General features: G+C 33.8%; 1 protein-coding gene across 7 annotated transcripts in view; it reads right to left on the reverse strand.

Annotated features, from left to right (window-relative positions):
* Positions 1-5: 5 nt before the first annotated feature.
* ZNF711 (zinc finger protein 711) overlaps positions 6-16,893 on the reverse strand; it is a 28,761-nt gene continuing 11,873 nt past the window's right edge. For 6 of the 7 annotated variants that reach the window (XM_061137197.1, XM_061137198.1, XM_061137194.1 and 3 more), the window contains 5 exons: positions 11,887-12,042; positions 10,908-11,045; positions 4,893-4,940; positions 3,247-3,390; positions 6-2,671 (listed from right to left, as the gene is read on the reverse strand). In XM_061137197.1, the coding sequence (XP_060993180.1) occupies positions 1,494-2,671; positions 3,247-3,390; positions 4,893-4,940; positions 10,908-11,045; positions 11,887-12,042 (1,664 nt within the window). In that variant the 3' untranslated portion in view covers positions 6-1,493. Of the gene's footprint in view, positions 2,672-3,246; positions 3,391-4,892; positions 4,942-8,757; positions 8,892-10,907; positions 11,046-11,886; positions 12,043-16,893 lie in introns of all 7 variants that reach the window. The other variant, XM_061137199.1, reaches the window with a different exon arrangement.

Consider the following 16,893-nt stretch of genomic DNA (forward strand, 5'->3'; position numbering starts at 1 on the left):
TTAAGTGCAATAAATGCTTTTTATTGTATGCTCATTTCAATGAGTAACATTTAGAAATAATAATCCCACATTAACAGTGACAATCTTATCTTACAGCGTGTACATCATTTACAACCACATGACACACAACTTTAGATTTTCCAAATTTAATATTCTGAATTAAGAAAGATAAAAAATTTATTCTCAAGGAACTGATTCTTACCTGGTGCAAAAACAGAAAGGTGAACATTATTTAAAACACAAAGCCACAATATAGCATGGAGTAAAATTACATTTTAATTATACTGAACAGCTGAGTGTAAACATGAAGCAACTAAAACTTAAAAGTACACATCATATGCATTACATTTATGAACAGGATTTTCATTAAATTTCCCTAAACCAGCTTTTTATATTAAGCGCCATGTTGATTTGCAGCATGCTAACATAAAGTGTTGTTAAAAGGATGCATATTTTATACAATGTAAACTGAATATCCACCTTCAAGCTCTATTGGCAGCATAGTGTTTTGTTAAATACTGCATAAATACTGCCTCACATTGAAAATGTATGTTAATAATATGGTATATAGATTTTAAAAATCAAAATTTTCAATAATGGCATAAAATTGCACCTTTAAACATTAGAGCAAGTAAGACTGGAACAATCATACTTGCTATGACTGTCCTAAAAAAACTAAATATTTAAGAAAACTGTGTTCTCTCAATTTAATCTTAATATCATTAAGAAATATAGTGCTAGCTTTGTTTGCAACATTACTGTTACATCCATTTTAGAAAGCCACATTTGACTCAAATATACTTTTGTCATATATGCCATACTGAACATCAATCAACTTGAACATCAGAAAAAAGGGGAACTTTAATCTTTAGACTTCAGTACAGAATGCTGTATTTTAAACATCCTATCCTGTAATAAAACCTTAGTAGCTTTGAAATCCTTCTAAATAGTATTGAATTAATCTAACCTGTTTTTCAGTGAAATTTCTTTTAATGAATACACAAAACTTTTGCCATTTCTGGAATTCAATTTCCAGGTACCATATAAAGATGCAGTGACTAAGTGACTGATGGATGACTGCATTTTATTTTTCCATCCCATTTCTAAAACTGCATAAAAGTGAGACTTGTTTGCCAAAGCAAAGCATCACTCCTTAATTAGATATGATCTTTTCAGAAAGTTTTGTCTCTAGTATGATCAGCCAAATAAAGTGGTTGTCTTTGCTCTTCCCCTCTGTAATTGAATTATGTTTATACCATTAAATAGACAATAAGGTTTTCTGAAACCATTCTATGGTGCTCCTTAAATTCTTTAAGTAATTTCAAAGGGCTATGAGATCCCCTCTCAATTCAAATACATTAAGATCTTTAATAAAAAGAATGTAAATTTATAATTTAATATCAAGCTATGTAACCAGGTGAAACAGTTTGTGAAATTATCTTCCCATGTAGCATGTCATATTTTCTAAATAGCTTTTCTTTATATTGATCTTATTATATAAGAGCCTCCTTGTGGTGCCTCATAATATGCTGATTTTTTTCTGATGGTCGTCGGAATCCCTTCTTGCAGAATTCACACCTGTGTGGATAGTCTTTTGTATGTATTGATATCACATGTCGTTTAAAGCCAGATGCATCTGTAGTGCTGTATTCACAATACTCACATTGGTAAATCTTCCTTCCAGTGTGAGTCTTCATATGCTTTTTGAGCTCATTTTGTTGTCTGAACCCTCTTTTGCATCTTTTACACTTCAATGACTGATCCTTAGTATGAACTGAAAGGATATGACCACTAAGAATAAATGGATCTGATGTTTTAAAGTCACAGTGCCTACACTGATGAATCTTCCTACCCTTATGGATATCACTATGCTTTTTGAGCTCGGAAGGGCGATGGAAACCTTTATCACAGACCTCACATTTGTGAGGAAAATCCTTAGTGTGGACAGATATGATGTGCCGCTTAAGGTCACTTGAGTTGGTGCTCTTATGGTCACAATGAGGACACTGGTGTGTCTTATGTCCTTGAAACAAATCCAGATGGCGTTGAAGTTCTCTCTCATCACCAAATGCTTGGGGACAATGCTCACATTTATATGGTAAATTGTTACCATGTTTAGACTTAATATGAGTTTTCAAATTTGACTGATCTGCACACCTGAAAACACAATACTGACACTGATATGGCTTCTCACCAGTATGGGTTCTCATATGTTTCTTGAGTTCAGAAGGATGTCGAAAGCCCTTCCCACACTCAACACAAACATGAGGAAAATTCTTGCTGTGAACAGCCAGTAAATGTCGGTTTAACAGTCCTTGTTCTGCAGTTTCATAGTCACAGTATTTGCACTTGTGCATCTTCGGCTCCTTGTCTCTTAATATAAGTTTATTTGAACTCAATGGACTAGCTTCTCTGTATCTTCGTGTGTATTCTGTAAATTCATGGGTTTTGTCAACTTTGTTTATAAGCTTATGGCTTTCTAAATGGTTATGAAAACTCACTTTCTTGTTAGTTGTAAAGTCACAATCTGTACACTGATATTTTTTTCTCATCAAATGATCAGGATGATTCTTCATGTGTCTTTTCAAGAATCCTCTGGATTTAAACTTTTTTGTGCAAATATGGCAAGGATACACTGTCAGGGGTTGTCCATCAGGGCCTATTATAACAGCTAGATTAAAAAAAAACAAAAACGGAAGTTGGAACATTTGGCCAGACTGTTTTAAAAGGGTTTTACAACAAAGATAGCAAAATTAGCTGACATTCACAATGTGAGAACTATACTAGCAGAATAAAACCCTGTAAGACAAGATGTAGGTTAAACGCAACTTATAATAAAGTAAAGCTCCAGGAGTTAGTAATGGACAGAGAAGCCTGGTGTGCTGCAGTCCATGGTGTCGCAAAGTCAGACATGACTGAGAGAATGAACTGAGCACACTAAAACATAATGAGCAGCACTCTACTATAGACCATTTATCTGCCAAAATGCTATATCACATGCATTTTGTAACAACCTGAAAATTCTCTTTTAAAAAACATCACCTGGGTAAAAAGCAAACAAGCACAGATTTGCTAAGTAACAGTAAAACATTTTTTAAAAAAAACCAACTATTTAGATAAAACACAAGTATATGAGAGTAGGACTAACTACACTACAAACAACTGACTTATATTCTCAGGTTACAAAAAATACTACTGCATTTCAAGTAATTATAATATTCATAAAGCAATGTATTAGTATTTTACCTGTTTGCCACTGCCTCGTTTCTCCCCTTCTCCTCTTCTTGGTTTTTTGTTTAAGTACTTTATTTGTATTAATACTATCACAGATTTGAAGGTATTGTGCTGCTGTACTACTTCTGTTTTCTAATGTTGAGTCTAAAGTATTTCCTGAAAAAAATCAATACACCATTAAACTATATATATTTATACTCTTTTCATTTTGATTAGATGAATTACTAGAGAAAACTTGGCATTCAATTGCCATTGAAGTGCTTAATTTCACAAAGTACACTCATCTCTCAAGTGAATATGCAAAAATGTGATACCATGTGAAATTAACTTTAAAATATCCCAGTTTATTCATCCTAAAGGAACAAACTGATCAGGTAAATGAAACGTAAGAAACTGAATTTTATGACCATGAACAAAATCTTTATATCAGCTCAATTTTCTCACTAATGAAGGCTGATGAAATTAAAGAGATTTAGCAAAGAATTAATTTATACATGTCAGACAACCAATACAATCATGGTAACTGTATAATACATGACAAACAACAACTTCTTGTATTTATGCTTCAAAATGGTTTACTTAATGTTTAAAAGTAGTAAGATTGATTTTTTAAGAGTTAAGATAAATATGACAGGCAATTTACCAAAATTTCAATGGAATCAGTGTATACAAAATACTTAATAAAATATCAGTTCTCACAATCTCTTGTGTTATGCAATTTAGTTTAAAAATGTAGCCCAAGATACTGTTTAGCTTAAATGCTATGATATGTATGTCTCTCATTAGTTCACCTGAAATCTATATTTAAATTTAGAGAGTGAAAAACCTCCTAAGGTTAGAAACAAGATAGTCAGATACTTTATTCCCCCTGTGTGCTCGAGCCTGGTGCACTGGGAAGACCCAGAGGAATTGGGTGGAGAGGGAGGTGGGAGGGGGGATCGGGATGGGGAATACGTGTAAATCTATTGCTGATTCATGTCAATGTATGACAAAACCCACTGAAAAAATAAATAAATTAAAAAAAAAAGAAAATAAAAAGAACTATCAAGCATGGAATAAAAAACACTATATGAAGTATATTAAAACTAAAAAATACTTAAGCTGACACATGAGTTTTATGTAACATCTATATAAATCTACTGGCTGCACAGAAATTAAGAAAATAGTTCCATCCCAAGGAGAACATTAACAAGTGGCTGATATCATGGGCAATTTTTACTTTCAAGTCAGAAAAATTTCTATTTTATAATTTTTTTCATAGTAACCTTTTATGGCCCATGCAGTAAGTGGCCTGACATTTGTACCTTGAAAAAGAAATTTTTTATTTTTACTTTCTGGCAACATCGTGTGGCATGTGAGATCTCAGTTCCCCAATCAGGAATCAAATCTGCACCTCCTGCAGTGGGCACATGGAGTCTTAACCAGTGGACCTCAAGGGAAATCCTGAGGTAAATCTAAAATGAACTGCGTTCACAGAATTACATACATTATGTCTCTAAATAAAATTCCTTGAAGAAATCAACTCTTATTACTAACTAGATATGACTAGGCAAATAAGAGTCTAATGGGTCTGTACACACAAACTAGTAACTCTTTATCTACCAAGAATATACAAAACCAGCTACTTAACTTACATCTCACATATAATGCTCTCTCACCTGATGATTGACAATCTTCATACCTTCGAGAAACTCTTCTTTCATCTCCTTAAAAAAAAAGACAAATTAAAATCTGATAGACTGAGTATAACAATTATCAATGGATCACATCTACAAAATCTTACATCAATCACCATTCCTTGGATTAAACTTTTTGTTGTTGAGTTCTTCCACTCCCATAGATTAGATAATTTCATACACTGAAAGTAAGGGCTGCTGTGAGCATCCTTGGAACTACTAATTTATAGGAAAACCTTACTTTCTATATCAAACCTGAGTAGATATTCCATGAGGCCATCATCACCCTGACACCAAAACCAGACAAAGATACCACAAAAAAAAGAAAATCATAGGCCAGTATCACTGATGATGGGCTTCCCTGGTAGCTCAGCTGGTAAAAAATCCACCTGCAATGCAGGAGACCCCAGTTTGATTCCTGGGCTGGGAAGATCCCCTGGAGAAGGGATAGGCTACCCACTCCAGTGTTCTTGGGCTTCCCTGGTGGCTTAGATGGTAAAGAAGCTGCCTGCAATGTGGGAGACTTCAGTTCAATCCCTGGGTAGGGAAGATCCCCTGGAAGAGGGCATGGCAACCCACTCCAGTATTCTTGCCTGGAGAATCCCCATGGCAGAGGAGCCTGGCGGGTACAGTCCAAGGGTTTGCAAAGAGTCGGACACAACTGAGTGACTAAGCACGTCACTGATGAACACAGATACAAAAATCCTCAACAAAATTCTAGCAAACAGAATCCAACAACATTTTAAAAGGATCGTGCATCACGATCAAGTGGGCTTGATCCCAGGGATGCAAGGATTCTTCAATATACCCAAATCAATGTGATATATATTATTAATAAATTGAAAGATAAAATCATATAATCATCTCAATATATGCAAAGAAAGCTTTTCACAAAGCTTTTCACAAAAATCATTACCCATTTATGATAAAAACTCTCTAGAAAGTAGGCAAAGAAGGATCAATCCCTCAACATGATAAAGGCCATACATGACAAACCCACAGCAAACATTAATCTCATTGGTGAAAAACTGAAAGCATTTCCTCTAAGACCAGGAACAAGACAAGGGTGCCCACTCTCACCACTACAATTCAACATCGTTTTGGACGACCTAGCCACAGCAATCAGAGAAGAAAAAGAAATAAAAAGGAATACAGATTGGAAAAGAAGCAAAACTCTCACTGCTTGCTGATGACATGATATTATACATAGAAAACCATAAAGATGTCACCAGAAAATTACTAGAGCTAAGCAATGAATGTAATAAAGTTGCAGGATATAAAATTAGTACACAAAAATTGCTTGTATTCCTATGTACTAACAATGAAAAATCAGGAGAAATTAATCAAACAAGCCCATTCACCACTACAACAAAAAGAATAAAATACCTAGGAATAGACCTGCCTAAAGAGACAAAAGACCTATATGCAGAAAACTATGAATCAAAGATGACGTAAACAGATGGAGAGATACAATATGAAAATGATTATATTACCCAAAGTAATCTACAGATTGAATGTAATCCCTATCAAACTACAAATATATTTTTCACAAAACCAGAACAAACAACTTCACAATTTGTGCAGAAGCACAAAAGACCCCGAATAGCCAAAGCAATCTTGAAAAAGAAAAACAGAGCTGGAGGAATCAACCTTCCTGACTTCAGACTATACTACAAACCTACAGTCATCAAGACAGTATGGTACTGGCACAAAAACAGAAATATAGACCAATGGAACAAGATAGGAAGTCCAGAGATAAACCCATGCACCTATAGGCACCTTGTCTTTGACAAAGGTGGCAAGCATATTCAATGGAGAAAGGATAGTCTCTTTAATAAGTGGTGCTGGGAAAACTGGACAGCTACTTGGAAAGAAACTACAATATTTCCTAACATCACAAACAAAAATAAATTCAAAATGGATTAAAGACTTAATAGGTAAAGCCAGAAACTATAAAGCTCTTAGAGGAAAACATAGGAAGTACACTCTTGAATATAAATCACAGCAAGATCCTCTTTGATCTACCTCTGAGAATAATGGAAATAAAAACAAAAGTAAACAAATGGGACCTAATTAAACTGAAAAGCTCTTGCACTACAAATGAAACAATAAACAAGATGAAAAGACAACCCTCAGAATAAGAGAAAATAATTTTAAATGAAACAACTGACAAAGGATTAATCTCTAAAGTTTATACACTTTAGCAGCACATACAGCTCAATACTAGAAAAAAGACCAATCAAAAAATGGGCAACAGATCACTTCTCCAAAGAAGACATATAGATGGCCAACAAATGGATGAAAAGATGTTCAACATCACTATTAGAGAAATTCAAATCAAAATTACAGTAAGTGTATCACCGCATACCAGTCAGAGTGGGAATCATCAAAAAATCCACAAACAAATGCTGGAGAGCATGTGGGGAAAAGGGAACACTCTTGCACTGTTGGTGGGAATGTAAGTTGATACAGCCACTATGGAGAACAGTATGGAGATTCCTTAAAAAACTAGGAATAAAACTACCATATGACCCAGCAATCCCACAGTTCAGAAAGACACATGTACCCTCAATGTTTACAACAGCACTATGTACAATCGCTAGGACATGGAAGCAACCTAGATGCCCATTGACAAATGAATTGATAAAGAAGATGTGGTACATACATACAATGGAATATCACTCAGCCTTAAAAAGAAATGATTTGAGTCAGTTCTAGTGTGATGGATGAACCTAGAGCCTGTTACACAAAGTGAAGTAAGTCAGAAAGAGAAAAATAAACACAGTATATTCAGGCATATATATGGAATCTAGAAAAATGGTATTGATGAACCTATTAACAGGGAAGGAATGGAAACACGGACATAGAAAATGGACTTGTGGACACAGTGGGAGAAGAAAAGAGTGGGATGAACAGAGAAAGTAGCCTCGACAAATATACACTGCCATGCGTAAAAGAGACAGCTGGTGAGAAGTTGCTGTATAACACAGGGAACCCAGCTTGGTACTCTGTGATGACCTAGAGGAGTGGGGCTGGGGGACAGGAGGGAGAAGAGGGAGGCAATATACGTATAATTATGACTGATTTGCTTTGTTGTATGGCAGAAACCAACACAATATTGTATAGCAATTTTCTTCCAAATAAAAAGTAAATTAAAAGATTGGAAATGGGAGCTGTTCTTACTATGCAAATGAAAACAAGACTCCTTGATTTACAATTAAATTATAGTTTTTAATTAAAAAAAAGAGTAGATATTTCTGCAGAATACCCTCAAGATTGAAAATGCTCAACAAATGACTGCTGAATGAATGAAACTTTGAAAAATAAAGATAAATTAATGCATTTGAACAACAAAATTTTTCAAAATAAAGAATATACCTGGACCATCCTGAAAATTAAGTAGGAATGAGATCAAATAGAAAGGGAAAAAATAACTAGATTAATTTACCTTTCATTATATACTTCCTAGAAGAGCACACCTAGATTTCTGTTCCTTTTCAAAGCCCAATATCTTATTATTTATGGTGTTAGTACAAAAGAGGAAGGACCAATTTTCAACGCACATTCCTATTTAAGAAAAATTAAACTTTCATGCTGCTCACTTATACAGGTAGGATATAAAATAAACCCTACTGAAAAAAAATGCATTAGGCAAAGTTCATTTTAAATAACATAAGATATGTGGTATAAAAATCATGTAAGTAACTTGAGATGAATCAGTCCACAGCAAAACATTTTATAGTATTAGCCAACTCATGGGGGCGATTAGCATAGCATATTTAATGACCTAAAGGCTGATCAAATAGATATGTTATGTACTTGTCAGGTTAAAAAATAACAGTTAAAAATATACCACAGCCCAGACAATAGGGACAATTGTTTTATTAACATCAAAGTCCTCAAGTTGAGTCTCAGGGAAAGTTCCTTCCTCTTCCCCTACAATGACTTCCATGTATACTTCATCTGCTATTTCAGCACAACCTAAATTTTAGAAATAATTGTTTGTTTATAACCCCAAATATTTACTAAATGGGTAAAAATTTCCAAATGATTATCTTTCAAGATTTCAATGTGGTAAATTTAAAAATTATATTAGGCATTTGGGAGGCTAGTGCCACTAGGAGACAATAATTTATCAAAATTCTTACCCTCCTCTTAGAACCTAATCCTATGAAAACGACTTTCAATTTATATAAAACATGTGTGCTTAAAATATACTGACTGATTTTACAGTCCATTGGGCATTACATATTTAAAAGAAGAATTGTATTCCATAATTCTGGTTGATAATTCTTTGGAACTCAGAAGCATTTCCCATAGAATCAATTATTAGAAAGTGGTCCATGCTATCCTACTTAATGTAGTAACTTAAATGCAGTACTGTACATGCAATTAAAAAATTGTCAAAAATACCAGTAACTGAAGAAGAATTAAAAATTAAAGCAAGAAAACCATATATATACATGGTTATAATATAAAATGCTGGTGCTCAAGGCCATGTGGACACCTGTTAAGAGGCAGGATTTTCAGAGACCTTACTGAAGACAAAAACATTAAGCTAGATATTTTAAAAAATACAGTGTTAGTATAAAAAAAATTTAAACCTAGAGGGTCAATAAGTTTATTTTATGTGAAATAATCCACTTAGATTTAATCTGTTAAACAGAAAACTGGCTTGAATCCATGCTTTTCCTTTAATTCACACAGTGGTATTTTCTACTCACTTGAAAAATGTGGAAAAAATATGGGAGAAAAGTATCCCTCTCCTAGGTTCCTTTCTTTCAATTAACCAGAAGGAGACACTGGTCTAAATTTTGTACATCCCCATGGAATTCTGGCATCAGCTAACCTAAGCTTAAGTCTCCCACCTTCCATTGTTCCCCTTCTTACTGACCAATGAATAAAAAAGAAGTAAAGAATTTAGAGATCAAGTAGAAATTCTTTTTCTAATAAAGTCCCCTAGACTCATTTGTTTTTGACATTTTCAGCTGTGGTATATTATTCATGTTTGGGATTGGAATTCAGCTCCCTATGAATGCTAGGGAAGGAAATTTGAGGAGTGGGGATCATAGTGTAGTATAGGTAAAGTTAAGTATTATCAAGGTAATGCACTCAAGGGGAGGCTCTTGCTCTTCCAGGGCAAATCAAAGTAGTTTTTGTTTCAGCATGACAAGAAGACAGAAAAAGCATTAGGGAAGGGCTGCATTCCTATACTGAGGTGAGGAGAAAGTAGGAAGAAAGCAAAATGTCTTTATAAGGAAATGTGTACTATGGCAGGAAAGGAAATGTCAGGAGCTTTTTTCACCCTGTGTGATACTCAGTTCCAAGAAACCTTAAGCAGCAACTACTTAGAGATCATCAACAGCATAATAAGTAAAAATCCTGGTGGCTTGACTTGGAAGAATACTTACTCAGCCAATGCCTCAGTAGCAGAAGGAAACAACCAGTTAGCCCTTCCACTGCTAAACTCAGAGAGAGGTCAACAGTGCTCACTGCCATGTGCAAAGAACCCTGGCAGCAGTTAGGCAGTCATGAATTTAAATCCTATCTTCCTCATTTAATATTAGATGACCATGGGCAACTGCTTAACTTCTTTGAGCATTTTCTGCTTCCATTAAACAGGGATAATACCACCTACCTCAGAAATGAGTTATAAGAATTAAATGAGATAATATATGCAACACATGCAATACACACACAAAGTAGATTCTCAGTAATTACCTACGTATTTGTGAGCTCTAGCAAAGTCAGGAACCATATGTTGCTGATCTCTGTATCCCAAGTATCTGAGATACAATATCTTTATGTCTGCTCACTTGAACAACACACATATGCATGAATAGTCAAAAGGACCCTTCCCTCTTAATTATAGCAAAGGGTCAGACTTATTTTATTGATATTTTCTACTATGTAGTGCTTAAATCTGAGATTGCTTTTTTCAGAAAAGAATGCATGATGGCTATGGATGAGTCACTACAGTGCCATTTTTTTTCTTACTGATATCATCTTCTTCTTGAGAAGAATCTTTAACTGCCATGTAAACCATCTTCTCCCGCTGCATTCGGCTCTGGTCAAGCACTCCAGCTACAGAATGTCCATTGGTGTACTCACTCTCTGTGACAATCTCTGTTCCACCTTAAAAGTTAAAACATGTATCAACATCAGTAAGCATCATGGAATAATTTTCTCCCAGGTGGACCCAGGTTCGATCCCTGGATTTGGAAGATCCCCTAGAGAAGGAAATGGCAACCTACTCAAGTATTCTTGCCTGGAAAATCCCACGGACAGAGGAGCCTGGTGGGCTATAGTCCCTGGGGTCACAAAGAGTCGGACATGACTGAGCACACTTTATATTATAATAAGTAAGATATATTAAAATATTTTCCTTTAGAAAAATACTTCCCCCACATATTCTAAGTGTCAAGAGAATTAATTATCATATAAAGTTCACTTTAAATTATCAGTCATTAAAAAAAATATCAGTCATTACTAAGAAATAACAATGTATGTGCAAAGCACTTCGTCTTTTACATGTATTTACCCATTTAATCCTTGCAATAATATTATAAGGTAGTTACTACCATTATGACCATTTTATGGATGAGGAAACTGACATAGAAGGAGGTTAAGTAATTCACCAAAGGCCAGCTAAATGGTAGAACTACGATTAAAATCCAAGCAGCCTGCCTCTAGACTACCCTTAAATACTCACAATTTCCTATTCTAAACCAAACTCCCTACACTCATGGTTTGAAATCTCAACTGGAATCTTCTACACGTTTGAAAGAACCTAAGAGTGATTTGTTCTGTACCATATTTATATACAATTTTACATTTTTATATATATAATTTAAAAATATTCCATCCCCAAAGAAACCTATTAAAAAGTTGCACTTTGAAGGCAGTATAAGAATAGTTTCCAGAAAAGGTAAGTTCTAATTCCTAACCATTATAGCAATAAATTTAGTATTTATACCTATTTCAACATCATCTTCGGCCTCGGCTTTAAATATATACACTTTTATTACTTCTGAACCAAATCCATCTTCTTTAACATCTTCTTGTGAACCATCACTGCTGATTTTTAATGGTGTATTCCCCATATGCTCTAATTTTTCCCCAACATCATCTACTGTAAAATATAAAGAGGAAACTATTTCAGCCAAAAAGCATCAGTAACATTTAGTGGGTGTTAAGCATTAATATTAGTGCAATGTGAAATAATGTGTTAACCACTTACCCACTGTATTCAATTAATAACCTATTATGCAACCATTAAAAGTGGTATAGTTCATGAAAAAAGAATTCAAGACAGATACACTACATGATCATAATTATATAAAAATCTAGTCACAGATTTCAATTTATATATATGTAAAACTCATATTTCAGGTTTAAAGTGATTTGTGAAAAAAATTAAATAATCTTCCATCATGTTCAAGATTTTAAGCTAACTCCTAACAGCAAAATTAATAACAAAAATTAGAACATAAAATATATAGTATTCATAAAATAAATTGCCATAAACAACAGTTTCCAAATTAAGTGGCAGCCTATCTAAACCAATTAGTATACGAAATCTAGTATCTAAAAAAGAGAAAACACCTGAATTATCTTATAAAAAGGGCATTTTAGAAATCATAAAAATAAAACCTTAGTAAATACTTTTAACTCCTGTTGAGTCAATGGAAGACAACATCAAATCATAAACTGTATCTTCTTCTAGACTTAACCATTGTATGCTTTGCTTCAAAATCATCATGAAAGTATAGCAACAATAATTACTCACACTTAAATTATACTTAAAATTTTTGATTCTTTAAGAATAGTGTTTAGTTTCAAGTGAATATTGTGCACGAACAATGCAATGAATATATTATATTCATAGAGTTTGTTCTTTGGACATAAATATTAAACAATATATTCCCCAAAATATTAACACCATATGCCTACCATTTTTTATTTCAATGCTTGTTCTGTCCTTATAAAAACTGAAATGTAATCTAAGGTGAGAATCTGCTCCTCCCTATTATATGTATCATAGTATCACATATGAAATAAAAAATCATGAAGTCTTGACTACATCTAAACAATTCCAGAACTACTGAAAACAGTTACATTTAAAAGTTTTTAACTCAGTACCCTTAAAAATATGTATTTCAGTTAAGATCTATATGGGTCAAAGTCTAGCCTTTACCTCAGTTTCAAATTTGACATGCACAAATTCAAAACTATTCTTTTGGTCTTTCACAATGGTGAAAAACAACACATTTCAGAAATTCTTCCTACAATGTAAAGCTACTTTAACTTTGTGACTAAATATAAATGATTCCAAAACATTTAAGAGTTCAGATACTTTACTGGCTATGAAAGAGAACACCTAAAAGATCAAAATAAATAGAAAAAATTTTTTTCATTTCATCATAGACCCTGATTCTATTATCACTTTTTTGGTAAACATTTTTTTTGACAATGGGGCAGATTAAAATGAAAGAAAAAAGATGAAGAATCTGATATTATTGGTTTAACAATCTCTCTTTTAAAATATGTTGGATAAAACAATGCGATCTTTAAAAAAATTACAAGAGTCAAGTAATAAGTTTTGAGAAAAAAAGTACTTTCTCATTCTTAAAAATAAAGATATAGAATATTAAAAATTTTAAAAGTGTCCAAAATATGAATTTTAGGTTGGAATAATTTACAGTAAATTAATGAAAAAAATACTCTCATATGATAAATACTATTTTATACACTTTAGTGGTTTAAAGTGACCACAGTTCCTCCTACGATCAACTGAATTAAAATTGTAATTCACAAAATTAAAGCTCATGAAATAAAATAAGACATTTGTCTGGTCACTTCTCAATAGATCTGTACCATAATTTCACTTTAAGTATTCAAATTACTGTTGCTATTCTGATTCCATTCATACCTTTTCTTAACGTCCACAGTTTAATGTGTACCTTATTTTCTACTTAGATTCCTCAGAATGAACAATTTTGAAATATACTGAATAAACTTGTTCTGTATTTTAAGTTCATAGAATATGATGAAGTTATTAGATATGCTAGTGTACAGTTTTAGAGATAAATTACCAACTTCAAGATTTATTCTATATTCTTTGTTACAGAAAGTACAAAGTTAACAAAGACTTTAAACAGGCCATCTGCACAACAAAGGAAACTGTAAGCAAGGTGAAAAGACAGCCTTCAGAATGGGAGAAAATAGCAAACGAAGCAACGGACAAAGAATTAATCTCAAAAATATACAAGCAACTCCTGCAGCTCAATTCCAGAAAAATAAAAGACCCAGTCAAAAAGTGGGCCAAAGAACTAAACAGACATTTCTCCAAAGACATACAGATGGCTAACAAACACATGAAAAGATGCTCAACATCACTCATTATCAGAGAAATGCAAATCAAAACCACAATGAGTTACCACTTCACGCCAGTCAGAATGGCTGCTATCAAAAAGTCTACAAAGAATAAATGCTGGAGAGGGTGTGGAGAAAAGGGAACCCTCTTACACTGTTGGTGGGAATGCAAACTAGTACAGCCACTATGGAGAACAGTGTGGAGATTCCTTAAAAACCTGGAAATAAAACTCATATGACCCAGCAATCCCACTGCTGGGCATACACACTGAGGAAACCAGAACTGAAAGAGACATATGTACCCCAATGTTCATCACAGCACTATTTATAATAGCCAGGACATGGAAACAACCTAGATGTCCATCAGCAGACGAATCAATAAGAAAGCTGTGGTACATATACACCATGGAATATTACTCAGCCATTAAAAAGAAGACATTTGAATCAGTTCTAATGAGGTGGATGAAATTGGAGCCTATTATACAGAGTGAAGTAAGCCAGAAAGAATAACACCAATACAGTATACTAACACATACATATGGAATTTAGAAAGATGGTAACGATAACCCTGCATGCAAGACAGCAAAAGAGACACAGATGTATTGAACAGTCTTTTGGTCTCTGTGGGAGAGGGCGAGGGCAGGATGATATGGGAGAATGGCACTGAAACATATAAATTATCATATGTGAAACAAATCGCCAGTCCAGGTTTGATGCATGAGACAGGGTGCTCAGGGCTGGTGCACTGGGATGACCCAGAGGGATGGGAATTGGGGGGGGGGGGGGAGGTGGGAGAGGGGATCAGGATGGGGAACACATGTACACCCATGGAAGATTCAAGTCAATGTATGGCAAAACCAACACAATATTGTAAAGTAAAATAATAAATAAATTACTTAAAAGAAAAAACAGGTAATCAACAGGCTTTAGAGATAGATTCTAAGTCTTTTCTTAATGCAGATGATACTCAAAATACCTAAAATTCAACCTTAACTTTTTTGTTTGTTATAAGGCTTACAACATTCAAGTTCCACAGTGTTATTTCTCAATCTACATGTCATCCCAGCTAGTAATAAGTAGGTAATATCATATACAACACAGAATTCTACTGGTGCTAAATATAACATTAAAATAGTAAGGTGCATTATTTGCCAGCCCCACAAAGTGTGGTATCATTCAACATTCTTCTATAGCCCATTGGTACAATTTGATTAAAATTTCATTTTAGTAAAATGTACAATATAATATTCCTTTAAAAAACTAAGTAGGCTTTTTACTGCACCCCTTTCTTGTTACATCTATCAAAAAATCAATATGGTGAATATGATGTTATCAGTACAGAGTACAGCTGACTCTTGAACAATGCAGGGCTTAGGGGCACTGACTCTATACACAGTCAAAAATTATGTATACCTTTAGAGTTGGCCCTCCATATCTGTAGTTCTGCATTTGCAGACTCAATCAACCTCAAATTATGTAATACTATAGTATATATTTATTGAAAAGAATCCTTGTATTAGTGGACCCACACAGTTCAAACCTGTGTTGTTCAAGGGTCAACTATATACTGATGTGCCACAGGGATGGGATAAGGCAATGTATAATGGATCCCTATTACATAATGATGAAACAAACAAAAATGAATAATATTTAAATTACAAAGGTGTTCTACTCCTAGGTGTATATATCCAAGAGATCTAAAATCTATGTGCACAAAATCTTGTACATGAATGTTCAGGGCAGCATTATTCACAACAGCACAAAAGTGGAAACAACCCAAATGTCTATTAACCAATGAACTGATAAAATTTATATCCATATAATGAAATATATGGATATATTCATCAATATATAGGAATGAAGGACTGACACATGCTACTACATAGATGATCCTCGAAAGCATTATACTAAGTAAAAGAAGTCACACACAAAAGGCCATATATTATACCATTATATTTACATAAAATGTTGAAAACAGCAAATCTATAGAGACAGAAACTGGACTTTGCCTGATGGGTTAGTGGACTAACAGAGTGACTGCTCAAGGGCATGAGGATGTCTTTTTGGGGTAAGAAAAAATTCTAAAATTGATTATGGTGATACAATTCTGTGAATATATGAAAAATCACTGAATTGAACACCTTAAATGAGTGAATTGTATGGCATGTGACTATCTCAATAAAGTTGTTATATTAAAAAATACAAAGGTGGTTAACTTTTCCCTTTTATCCCTGAAATTGGTGAGGTTTCATGATATGTCCCATAATGACCCTACCAATATATTTTTCTTTACACAAGAATATTTTCCTGAAAGAAATAACAACTGATTTTATAGGTAAAAAAACAACTTTGAATGCACTATATTGGTTAATTATTTAAAGGACTCTCCTTTCTCCAATGAAGTTTTTCATAAAGGAAATCATCACCCACAAGTGTCTTATGGGTGTTAGGTATTTTTAAATAAAAGAACACCTGGGACAACTTTAGACAGATAGTTATCCTATATTAATTTCCAAGTTACTTAGCACAAGTGGAATAGCCTAACTATCTGTTAAGATAAAGAAATTGTGACATTTGGACTGAAAGTGGAAAAAACTTAAGATATACC

This window comes from Dama dama, chromosome X (assembly GCF_033118175.1).
Source record: "Dama dama isolate Ldn47 chromosome X, ASM3311817v1, whole genome shotgun sequence".
In the NCBI taxonomy this organism is placed as follows: Eukaryota; Metazoa; Chordata; class Mammalia; order Artiodactyla; family Cervidae; genus Dama; species Dama dama.